Source organism: Molossus molossus, unplaced genomic scaffold, assembly GCF_014108415.1.
Source record: "Molossus molossus isolate mMolMol1 unplaced genomic scaffold, mMolMol1.p scaffold_m16_p_37, whole genome shotgun sequence".
Taxonomy (NCBI): domain Eukaryota; kingdom Metazoa; phylum Chordata; class Mammalia; order Chiroptera; family Molossidae; genus Molossus; species Molossus molossus.
The window spans coordinates 870465-882527 of record NW_023425374.1 but is presented as its reverse complement, the minus strand read 5'-3'; the positions used below and the strand labels follow the sequence as shown (position 1 = coordinate 882527).

The 12063-nt window shown below is 58.1% G+C and overlaps 1 protein-coding gene across 2 annotated transcripts; it reads right to left on the bottom strand.

Annotated features, from left to right (window-relative positions):
- Positions 1 to 3666: 3666 nt before the first annotated feature.
- Positions 3667 to 10850, bottom strand: LRIT2 (leucine rich repeat, Ig-like and transmembrane domains 2). Of its 2 annotated transcripts, none has more exons than XM_036281533.1 (3): positions 10733 to 10850; positions 7078 to 7859; positions 3667 to 4966 (listed from the first exon to the last, which is right to left on the bottom strand). In XM_036281533.1, the coding sequence occupies exons 1-3, from the start codon at positions 10840 to 10842 to the stop codon at positions 4185 to 4187; spliced, it is 1674 nt and encodes a 557-aa protein (XP_036137426.1). In that variant the 5' UTR covers positions 10843 to 10850; the 3' UTR covers positions 3667 to 4184. The 2 variants fall into 2 exon arrangements, with proteins under 2 accessions (XP_036137426.1, XP_036137427.1); XM_036281534.1 differs by having other exon boundaries at positions 7078 to 7484.
- Positions 10851 to 12063: the final 1213 nt, after the last annotated feature.

Below are 12063 nucleotides of genomic sequence, written 5' to 3'. Positions count from 1 at the left end.
CGAGCCACACTGAAGAGGAGGAGGGGGCACCAGCACACAGGGGACAGGCACACGGGTTTGGCATGGAGGGGACCCCACCTGGGAGAAAGGCTGGGCTGATCTCCACCGACGGAACGGTGGATGCCCAGGGCTGCATGCTCATCACACTGGGAAGGGCCGGACTCCTCGCTGGCACGGTGTTAGGACTCTGGGTAAGGAGCTAGAAGGCAGGGGTGACAGGCTGGGCAGGCTCACCTCCTCCTGGGCCCTAAGGCTGGCGTTTACACCCAGGATATGACTCAAAGAAATATGCAGAGTAGTGTGTTTCTCCCCGTGGCTGAGCTCAGACTTCTAATTATACAGAACAATGCAGTACTTTCCAGCCCGAGCCCTGCGTCTGAATCCTGGTTCTGCCACCTGTGTGTTCCTTTGGGCCTCACTCCCCAACGGCACCAGGTACAAGCCTGGTCTGTAGGACGGGGGAGCTAATCCGTGCGAAGCGCCTGCCACCAGCTCTGCATCAGCTCACAGGCTCAGGGCAGCGGCTGCTCCCAGTGCACGAGGCACCTCAGGGTGGCTGGCGGTCCGCGTGCCGGAGCACGTGCTGGAGCAGAGGCCCCGTGCGCCTCCTCTCCAGGACGTTTCCGTCCACTGCTCGGCCTGCGGCAGAGTGGACAGAGCCTGGGAGGATCAGCCCACCTGCATGATTGTTGGCATCTGTCACCAGGCAGTGAGGCCTCCCCGATGGTCTTCAGGGCCCCAGCCACGGGAGGGAGAAGGAAGAAGCCACGTGAGGATGAGGCTGCCAGGCCAGCAGGTGGACACGTGAAGGACCCCTGAGGGGATTCAGGGAGGGACATGGTGCTTTGAAGGAAAGTTCCCAGAATGAGGTGGTTATGGCTTAAGTGACCATCATTTGTGATCAGTAAAGTAAGGGACCTTCTTTTGCAGCAATAGGCTGGTGGTGTTGCGGATATTTGCATGACACTGTGAAGTCCTGCAGATGCCTCTCTTTGGCTGAATAAGATCCACTCCCGTTGATTTACTCAGTGGTTCCTTTGATAGTGCAGCTTCTGAGTATATCATCTGTGCCAGGCCCTCCTCTAGGCATTAGGGACACAGGCTCTCGTGACCCAGAAACAGAAGAGAAAACAAGAACCAAATCCCTCCCTCGAGGTGCTGATGGCAGAGGCTGGGACTAACAGTGGCCTCACCATGAAAGCCAGTAGCCTGTGGTCAGAACCCTGAACAAGTAAGTTTCCCAAGAGCATGACGACTGAATCTCAAACTACAGCATCGTTTAGACATTAACCAGAACGTGTGAAGGATTTCAGCATAGGTATCAGGTTACTACGTATATATGTACACATGCTCACACATACGTGATCCTAGTGAGATCTGATGTTCCAAATGGCCCAGTCTGTATGCTGAGTCACCTTCAACACACCCACACACACCCTGACACGGACGTCCTAAGAGGTGTTAACATTTATTGTGGTGACATTTACTGAGGGCTTATTACATGGCAGGCATTGTTCGGAGAGCTTCATGTGCGAACATTCACATAATCATCCAGACAGCCCTGTGGGGGAGGGACTATCCCCGTCCCCATGTCACGGATGGGGAAACTGAGGCACAGACCAGCACGGTGACTTGCCTGAGGTTCCAAAGCAAGTGAAAACCAAAGCCAAGCTCTAAGCCCAAGAAAGCGGGTTCCGGAGCCCACGCTCCGCCTCCTCCCGTCACGGGGCTGGTCGGTCTGAGTGGTGCACCTCCGCTCAGGGTCTTCGAAGGGGAAGTCTAGGGTCTTAAAAAACCAGATTCCCAGAAACCCTCTGTAGACCTGTTTCCTCTCCCTAAAGGTGCAGGTTGGCAGAACAGCCGGGCACTGCCCAGCTCACCACCCGCTCAACTCAGAGGCCAGTAGAAGTACAAGTTCCTGCCCTGCTCTGACCACTTTCCTTCAAAAACTACAGGGAATTTCTCAGGGACAAATTCTATCATATCACATACGTGTATAGATGTGTTGTTTGTGTTTATATATAACTCTATATGTACATAAAATTAAAAATATATGTTCTTAGGTGTGATAATGGCGTTGTTTTTTAAATCATCTTATCTGTTGTAGATAAAGCCAAAGTATTTACAGGTAAGCCAAGGAGATTTGCATTTGCCTTTAAATACTACGGTTTTGTGGGGGTTTTTTTTAAAGTTGAGGGCAAGGACTAGATGAAATAGGTCTGGAAAATGTTAGCAATTACTGAAGCTGACTAAGAGGAGGAATGAAATTCTCTCTACTTTTGATATAACTGAAAATTTCCATTAAAAAGTTTTGTTTCTTCTAATACTTAGAAAAAGATAAATCAGGAGAATTTGAAGAAATGAGGGAATAATAAATCTAAATATGAGAGGGCAGTCTTCACTTTTTAAAAATTTGTTTCAGCCTGGCCAGTGTGCCCAGGAGGTCGCCGGTTCAATTCCTGGTCAGGGCACATGCCCAGGTTGTGGGCCTGATCCCCAGTGGAGGGACATGCAGGAGGCAGCCAATCAATGTTCTCTCTCATCCATGTTTCTATCTCTCCCTCTCCCTTCTACTCTCTCTAAAATCAATAAAGAAAAAACATTTTTTTAAATAAAAATTTGTTTCAACCAACATTGATTTTCAACAAGTCCAGGTGTTGGGTGAGCTCTGGAGCCACAGCAAGAAAGATGGGTCTCTGCTCTGGCCAGTTTGCTCAGTGGTTAGAGCGTTGGCCCATGGACCAACGACCGGTCAAGGGCACGCACCTCGGTTGCAGTTCATCCCCGTCCCTGACTGGGGCCGGGTAGGAAGCAACCAGTCAATATGTCCCTCTCATGTGGGTGTTTCTCTCTCCCTCCCTCCCACTCTGTCTGAAGATAAACAGAGAAGTATCCTCAGGCGAGATGAAGAAGAAGAAAGATGCATCTCTTTCCCCGAAGGCTGGTGACCAGTGAAAACAGAGCCCGTCCTGCTCAATTCAGATTGCTTTTCCCTGGAGAAGTGAGGTCCAGGGAAGCTGGTTGGGGGTGTGAGACTGAAGAAGCCCAGAGGATGAGTAGAAAGGAGAGGAGGAGGGAAAAGTATCTGTGGGGAGGCCACCAGGGGGCACCTTGTACGAACAACCTTCAGGGGATCCCCTGTGGCCCAGAGAAGCCCTGCAGAGACAGCTGTGGGTTACATTCTGGTTTTCACCCTGGGGGCTTCCCAGAGGGACAGTGAGCTGTCTCTGGGGTTCGTGGGGACCCCTCCACTCCACGTGAGCCCAGCTAGGAGGACAGGGGCGCCTCGCAGGATTTCACAGGCAACACTGACTGCAGGAAGGGGAAGGGGTAATGCCATCACTCCTGTGGCAAATGTGTGTCACACTCAGCGCTGAGATGTTAGCTGGGGACCCAGGGCTGTAAAATGTGCCTGGAACTCACAGTCTCATGGGACCAGGTGGGAATCAGGGCTGTGTAGCTTACTCTTTGCTAAAAGAAAAGAAAGGAGAAAGAGAGAGGGAGGGAGAGAGTCGTGTGACTTCAAGCAGGTCATCCCCCGGCTTCCTCTCTCCAGGCTGCTGTCCAGCGGTCCCTGGAGCCCAGCCGGGCGCAGCCGACACCTTCACTCAGTGCTGAGAGCACCCAGCTCTCAGGAGCACAGACCGCCGGGGGCACACTGGCCCCTCAGTCCAAGCTGCGCACCCGTCAGGCTCTGACCACCCAGAGCACAGCTTGTTGAAACAAACTCGCGGGTCTCTGGGGAGCTTGCCCTTGCGAGGGAGACTGGCCCCGGGTGGCCAATAGGAGACGCAGACGCTGCTAAGCGGGCCCTTCGCGGAGACGGTGGAACCAGGACCTCTCCCGGTGAGCCTCGGCTGCCACGAGGCGGGTGACACGGAGCGGGTCGGGGTGTCCGCCTGTGAAGAGGCAGAGCCCTACCTTTCTGTGACAGGATAACGCGTGTGAGATGTTACACGTGAGTGTTGCGTGTGAACATGTACGTGTGGTAGGGCTCTGTGTGTGGAAAGAGCGACACGGGATCTCCAGACACCACCTATGATGGCAGGGTAGCGGGACGGGCACAGCTCCATGGGCATCAGCTCCGAGGCGCTCAGAACCGTGTGTCCTTGGTCACCGCGTCAAGTTCAGTGCCAGGGACACCAGAGGGGCTCAGTAAACACTTGTCGGACAAATGGCTCAAGCTACGCTGAGTGGCCGCCGAGGGTCAGTCTGGGCCCTGGAGGCCCACGGTTTCCCTCGCCCTCCTCGGTGTCTCTGGGCCCCAGGCCACCCTCACAGACAGCTGAGGGGTCTCCGTAGGAGTCACCCTTGTGCGGCGGGGCTGCCTGGGGGCACCGGGGGGCTCTCCTATTGTGAGGGCAGCAGCGCAGGCCCCCCTGCCCGCAGAGGCCGCGGGCCGCCCAGACGTAGGCGCCCACGGGCACGGTGAGCAGCACAGCGCACAGCACCACCGAGACGTGCAGGAGGCGCTCGCGGGACCCCGGCCCCCCGCTGTCCCTGCCGGTCACGAAGACCACGCACCGGCCCAGGTGCGGCGGCTGGACCCCCGGGCCGAGGCAGGCCTTGTACCTGGTGCCCGGGAGCAGGTCGTCCAGAGCGTAGGTGCGGATGCCGGGGCCCACGTGGACCACCTGCTCCGCGCGGGGGGCTGCCTCCGAGGCCACGTGCAGGGTGAACCCCGTCTCCTCCGCGGTGTCGGCCACCGTCAGCCACTGCAGGAGGACCCCGTGCACTGTCTGCCTGACGACCCGCAGGTCCACGTAGGCGCTGCCCCCCGCGGGGACGGGCAGCGAACGGGGTGCGGGCAGGGCGGGGGCGGGCTGGACGTGCAGGGCGATGACGGCGGCGCCCCGGCCCACGGAGTTGGAGGCCGCGCAGGTGTAGTTGCCCCGGTCGGCGGGGTGGGCGGCGGGTATGAGCAGCTCCGACACCGCAGCCTCTTCCGTGGGAGACGAGGTCAGCACTGCGGACAGAGGGGCCCAGCTGCTCATCCTCTGGACCCAGCGGGGGCCCAGCAGAGCCGGTCGTCCAGGTGGTTACGCTGTGTCCGGGGTCCGCCTGCAACGGCCCGGAAGGTGGGGACCCAGTTTGCACCCGGAGCCAGGGCCGAGGCCGCGGAGTAACCTGCCTGCGAGCGTGGGTGGGAAGCCCGGCTCCGGCCTGCGCGGTCCGCGGCTCCGCCAGACCACCCGCCTGGCTGAGCTGCACCCTGAGCAGTGCCCTCTTGCCCCAGGAAGTGGGGAGACCAGGACCTGCAGCCGGGTCTCCCCCTTACTAGATGCACGGCTTCCGACAAGCTGTGCGGGTTCTCCTGGCCTCGCTTCCCTCTGGATGAGATGGGGTCAGGAGATGGGGTCAGGAGATGGGGTCAGGAGATGGGGTCAGGAGATGGGGTGATGAGATGGGTGACGAGATGGGGTCAGGAGATGGGGTGATGAGATGGGGTGATGAGATGGGGTGACGAGATGGGGTGATGAGATGGGGTGATGAGATGGGGTCAGGAGATGGGGTGATGAGATGGGGTCAGGAGATGGGGTGATGAGATGGGGTGACGAGATGGGGTCAGGAGATGGGGTGATGAGATGGGTGACGAGATGGGGTCAGGAGATGGGGTGATGAGATGGGTGACGAGATGGGGTGATGAGATGGGGTCAGGAGATGGGGTCAGGAGATGGGGTCAGGAGATGGGGTCAGGAGATGGGGTCAGGAGATGGGGTGATGAGATGGGGTGATGAGATGGGGTGATGAGATGGGGTGACGAGATGGGGTGATGAGATGGGGTGATGAGATGGGGTCAGGAGATGGGATCAGGAGATGGGGTCAGGAGATGGGGTCAGGAGATGGGGTCAGGAGATGGGGTGATGAGAGGGCTCAGTCCTGAGGACGCGGCAAGTCAGTGCCCCTGCCGTTATCACTGAGGGAGGACAGCCAGCGCAGTGCCGAGGAGACCGACCCGGAGCGTCACGCGGAGCCTCTGGCCGCACCCACTGCTCTGGCAGGGGCCCCAGAATGAACCCTGCTTCCTCTCACTGGTGTTTAACCTCAAGCCAATAAAATGTGATCAAATGAGCCCTGGCCGGTTTGGCTCAGCGGTTAGAGCGTCGGCCTGCAGTCCAGAGAGACCCGGGTTCGGTTCCGCTGAGGGCACGTACCTCGGTTTCAGTTTGTCTCTGACCCTGGTTGGTCAGGTGGGTGGCAGCCACTCCATGTGTCCCTTTCACATCAATGTTTCTCTCTCTCTTCCTCTCTCTCCCTCCCACTCTATCTGAACAAAAAATGGAAAAATGTCCTTGGGTGAGGATAAAAAAAAATGATATAAAAAAGTCAAAACTTCAGTTAATTTAGAATTTATAATTATTCAGAGGTTTTTGTCACCATGTATACAAATGTCTGGTGACTGACTGCATCTCTCAAGGTTTACTCTGATGTTACTGGTTGTCTTCCAGGCCCCTTGAGATGCCCCGCGGGAGGTGAGGTGCCCCAGCCCTTGGGTGGCATCAAGGTGACCCCAGCTGAGGTATAACAGCAGAGCAAGCACAGAACCCCAGGAAATGAGGTGCAGGTGTGAATCCCAGTTGTGGGGCCCATCACCCCAACTCTGCCTGGGTCTTAGTATCACAACCTCAAATGAATAAGGTCTGGACAACAAAGGGGTGGGAAGAATAAAATCGAATCAATGTCTAGGACTTCCCAGCCTTGCCTGACGTTAAGAATTAGCTGGGGCCTGGCTGGTGTGGCTCAGTGGTTGACATTGACCCTGCACCAAGAGGTTGCCGGTTCGATTCCCAGTCAGGGCACATGCCCAGGTTGTGGGCCACATCCCCAGTGGGGGGCGTGCAGGAGGTGGCCCATAGATGTTCTCTTTCTCTCTCCCTTCCTCTCTCTCTAAAATCAATAAAGAAAAAATTTTTTAAATAAATACATAAATGCCAATAAGGAAACACTACCTTATTGTGTGTAATCCAGGCCTGTCTCAACCTCTCCTACCCCCAGTGTAGAACTTCTCTGTTGGGGTAGGGTTGCTACAAGCCTCCCCATTCTCCCAGACACATTAAGAGGGTGCATGTGTCTTACCATCAAATTCCCTCCACGTGCTCAGGGGGTATGTCCACGCGATGGTTGGTGAAGGGCTGGCCTGTGCCAGGCACCGCAGGGTTACATTGTGTCCCACCTGGACCGTGACATTGGTGCTGGGTGTGGAGACATGGGGCTTCATGCAAGCACTGAGCTCAGTTTCATGAACAAATTGTCCCGCCTTGGAGAGGGGGCCCCGGCACATCAGGTAGGGGTCCACCAGGATGACCGAAAAGTGGGTGAACTTTACAAGCTGGACAAGGCCCCTGAGGCGACAGTCACAGGACCAGGGGTTACTGTGCAACGCCAGCACCAGGCTGGAGAGAGTCTTGGCCCCGGAGCCAGGACGCTGGTGTTTCTGGTAGGCTGGCCAGTTCAGGAAGACACTGCTGGACACAACTGTAAGCCTGTTGGAAGACAGGTCAAGGTAGGTGAGACTGACCAGGAACTGGAGAGCCAGCTCGGGGAGTACATCGATCCTGTTGTGTTTGAGATCCAGAACCCGCAGGAGCGGGGTGGCGCGGAACGCGGTCCACGGCACTGAGCGGAGCTGGTTCCCCGCCAGTCTCAGCTCTCGCAGCCCCGACAGGTGCTGCAGGGCTCCCAGGTGGATCACAGCGACACTGTTAAAGTTGAGCCAAAGGTATTCCAAGGTGCTCATGTTGAAGAAGGAACCTTGGGGCAGTTCGAATAAGGATGAACGTTCAATTCGCACTTGCTTGAACTCTTCAGAAAGGTTCCCTGGGATCTTTCCCAGAGAGAGAGATGCGCACCGCAGAGCCCTGTAGACGAGACCAGGAAGCTTTATGACGGGACCGGGAGGTGGGACCAGGAAGTGGGCCCGGGAAGAGGGACCGGGAAGTGGGACCTGGAAGTGGGACCAGGAAGGGGGTCTGGGAAGTGGGACCGGGAAGTGGGCCTGGGAAGTGGGACCTGGAAGTGGGACTTGGAAGTGGGACACAGGAAGGGCCTTGGAAGTGTACCGGGAAGTGGGCCTGGGAAGTGGCACCTGTAAGTGGACCCGGAAGTGGGACTGGGAAAGTGGGGACGGGAAGTGGGCCCTGGAAGTGGGCCCGGGAAGTGGGACCTGGAAGTGGGACCGGGAAGTGGGACCTGGAAGTGGGACCGGGAAGTGGGACCGGGAAGTGGGACTCGGGAAGTGGGACCGGGAAGTGGGCCCTGGAAGTGAGACCGGGAAGTGGGCCTGGGAAGTGGGATCTGGAAGTGGGACCAGGAAGGGGGCCTGGGAAGTGGGACCTGGAAGTGGGACCAGGAAGGGGGCCTGGGAAGTGGGACCTGGAAGTGGGACCAGGAAGTGGGCCTGGGAAGTGGGACCGGGAAGTTGGCCCTGGAAGTGGGCCAGGGAAGTGGAGACGGGAAGTGGGCCCTGAAAGTGAGGACCGGGAAGTGGGCCTGGGAAGTGGGACGGGAAGTGGGCCAGGAAGTGGGCCTGGGAAGTGGGCCTGGGAAGTGGGACCGGGAAGTGGGACCGGGAAGTGGGACGGGAAGTGGGACGGGAAGTGGCCGGGAAGTGGGCCTGGGAGTGGGACGGGAAGTGGGGACGGGAAGTGGGACAAGGAAGTGGGCCTGGGAAGTGGGACTGGGAAGTGGGACCGGGAAGTGGGACGGGAAGTGGGCCTGGGAAGTGGGACCGGGAGTGGGACCTGGAAGTGGGACCGGGAATGGGGCTTGGAAGTGGGCCGGGAAGTGGGACCGGGAAGTGGGACGGGAAGTGGGATGGGAAGTGGGACCGGGAAGTGGGACCGGGAAGTGGGACCGGGAAGTGGGCCTGGAAGTGGGACGGGAAGTGGGCCTGGGAAGTGGGCTGGGAAGTGGGACCGGGAAGTGGGACCGGGAAGTGGGACCGGGAAGTGGGACGGGAAGTGGGACGGGAAGTGGGCCTGGGAAGTGGGCCTGGGAAGTGGGACGGGAAGTGGGACGGGAAGTGGGCCTGGGAAGTGGGACCGGGAAGTGGGCCTGGGAAGTGGGCCTGGGAAGTGGGACAGGAAGTGGGACGGGAAGTGGGCCTGGGAAGTGGGATGGGAAGTGGGACGGGAAGTGGGACGGGAAGTGGGCCTGGGAAGTGGGCCTGGGAAGTGGGCCTGGGAAGTGGGACCGGGAAGTGGGCCTGGGAAGTGGGCCTGGGAAGTGGGCCTGGGAAGTGGGACCGGGAAGTGGGCCTGGGAAGTGGGCCTGGGAAGTGGGCCTGGGAAGTGGGACCGGGAAGTGGGCCTGGGAAGTGGGACCGGGAAGTGGGCCTGGGAAGTGGGCCTGGGAAGTGGGCCTGGGAAGTGGGCCTGGGAAGTGGGACCGGGAAGTGGGCCTGGGAAGTGGGACCGGGAAGTGGGACCGGGAAGTGGGACGGGAAGTGGGTCTGGGAAGTGGGCCTGGGAAGTGGGACGGGAAGTGGGACGGGAAGTGGGCCTGGGAAGTGGGACCGGGAAGTGGGACCGGGAAGTGGGACCGGGAAGTGGGCCTGGGAAGTGGGACCGGGAAGTGGGCCTGGGAAGTGGGCCTGGGAAGTGGGACCGGGAAGTGGGACCGGGAAGTGGGACGGGAAGTGGGACGGGAAGTGGGCCTGGGAAGTGGGCCTGGGAAGTGGGACGGGAAGTGGGACGGGAAGTGGGACGGGAAGTGGGACCGGGAAGTGGGCCTGGGAAGTGGGCCTGGGAAGTGGGACAGGAAGTGGGACGGGAAGTGGGCCTGGGAAGTGGGATGGGAAGTGGGACGGGAAGTGGGACGGGAAGTGGGCCTGGGAAGTGGGCCTGGGAAGTGGGCCTGGGAAGTGGGACCGGGAAGTGGGCCTGGGAAGTGGGCCTGGGAAGTGGGCCTGGGAAGTGGGACCGGGAAGTGGGCCTGGGAAGTGGGCCTGGGAAGTGGGCCTGGGAAGTGGGACCGGGAAGTGGGCCTGGGAAGTGGGCCTGGGAAGTGGGCCTGGGAAGTGGGCCTGGGAAGTGGGACCGGGAAGTGGGCCTGGGAAGTGGGACCGGGAAGTGGGACCGGGAAGTGGGCCTGGGAAGTGGGACGGGAAGTGGGACGGGAAGTGGGCCTGGGAAGTGGGACCGGGAAGTGGGACCGGGAAGTGGGCCTGGGAAGTGGGCCTGGGAAGTGGGACGGGAAGTGGGCCTGGGAAGTGGGCCTGGGAAGTGGGACGGGAAGTGGGACGGGAAGTGGGCCTGGGAAGTGGGCCTGGGAAGTGGGACGGGAAGTGGGACGGGAAGTGGGCCTGGGAAGTGGGCCTGGGAAGTGGGACGGGAAGTGGGACGGGAAGTGGGCCTGGGAAGTGGGCCTGGGAAGTGGGACGGGAAGTGGGACGGGAAGTGGGCCTGGGAAGTGGGACCTGGAAGTGGGACCGGGAAGTGGGACCGGGAAGTGGGCCCGGGAAGTGGGACCGGGAAGTGGGACCGGGAAGTGGGACCGGGAAGTGGGACCTGGAAGTGGGCCGGGGCTTCTCCTGGCACCAGGCATGTGAATCAGAAAAAAATGTATCATTCACCTGAAACAAGAGCTACATCTTCTCTCGTGAAAGTTTACGGTTCACCAAAGTTTAGTACCAACTAGAATGAGTCTCATAGAGATTTTTTACCCTGCAAAGTCTAGGCCTGCTCCCACTCCAAATTATCCCCAGAGAAGTCCCACCCCCACAGCACAGCACCTGCCAAAGTCCTCCTCTGAGCAGGTGCATCCCGGCCAACAGGAGGGCTGAGCTGCCTGAGAGTCCAGAGCCACCAGAACCAGCAGGAAGTAGTGGGGGACTGAAGCCATTTCCTCTGTAAGAAGCCACCTTGGGGATTTTGAATAAGAGAGTCCCAGCTTCCGAGTGGAAAGCCTATTAGTGGTAATCCCGGGTGATGGAGGTCAGCGCAGCCGTCGAAGCTCTGCAGGCTCAGGGGTCTGCCGCAGCCCAGTCCGCAAGCTCCGTGGTCAGGAGCTGTGCCTCCCAGCGAAGGTCGGGAACCGGCTTTGTCTCGCTTCTCAGTCCGGAGCACAAGCTCCAAGCAAGACGCTCAGTTCTGTCCCGACACCGCCTCCCCTCAGTTTCTGGCAGAAAGGTCAGACACCAGCAGGTGGGCTGTGCTGACAAGATGTGAGAGGGCTGCAGGGGTGAGCTTTCTTCGGGGGGTGACTTGGAGAGGGAGGAGGCCAAGAATTCTGAGCACCATGGTGCAGGTGATTTGGCCAAAATTTATCTAATACTTCCCCAGTCACAATGGGCTCCTGAAACCTAGAATTTCCACCTTATTCGAAAAACGAATGCGGATGATGGGTGAACAGTAATTCTGTGACCACGCCTCTAGGTGGCTCTCTTCCACCACCGCGCATGGGGGAGCCTCTACTGCGTGAATCACAGCTGGCGGGTTCGGTTAAACTGAAGCATGGCTTTTCATTTTGGGTATCACACCTTTTCCTGAATGCTGTGCATTTCCCATAATACAAGGGAAAGACCTACCTTTTAGTATGTGAATTTGGGATCCTTGCTCTGCCACCCATCATTAAGCCAACAAGTATTTCCCTCTCCTGCGCCAAGCCACACACTCACTAGGGGACAGAAACGCAGTGGTGGACACCTGTGGCAGATCCTGTCCCACGGGTTTCTCTCTAGCGTAGGCTCCCTGGTGTTGACGTCTTTGGAGAGTCATTTAACCTCTGTGAGCATCAATCTCTCCTCTGCAAAGCGAGGAAATTAATACATACTGCGTACTGTTTCTAGGTAATTTTGAGATTATGTAAAGTACTGAACATGCAGTAGGTGTCCAATAATGTTTTTATAAATCATCATCTGTATATTGTATTGCGTGTTCACCACCTCAAGTAATAAGCTTTAATTCACCTCCCACACCAACAGACTCTTGAAGACCAACAAAGTCTGCTTCCCTGTTATTTGGGGCATTTCCTGATGCATATTAAAATTCCATGGGTTCCTCTAACACTCATGATACACATTATTCCCTGCAAAGGGGCTCAAGGGAGAAAATCCTCTTAGTA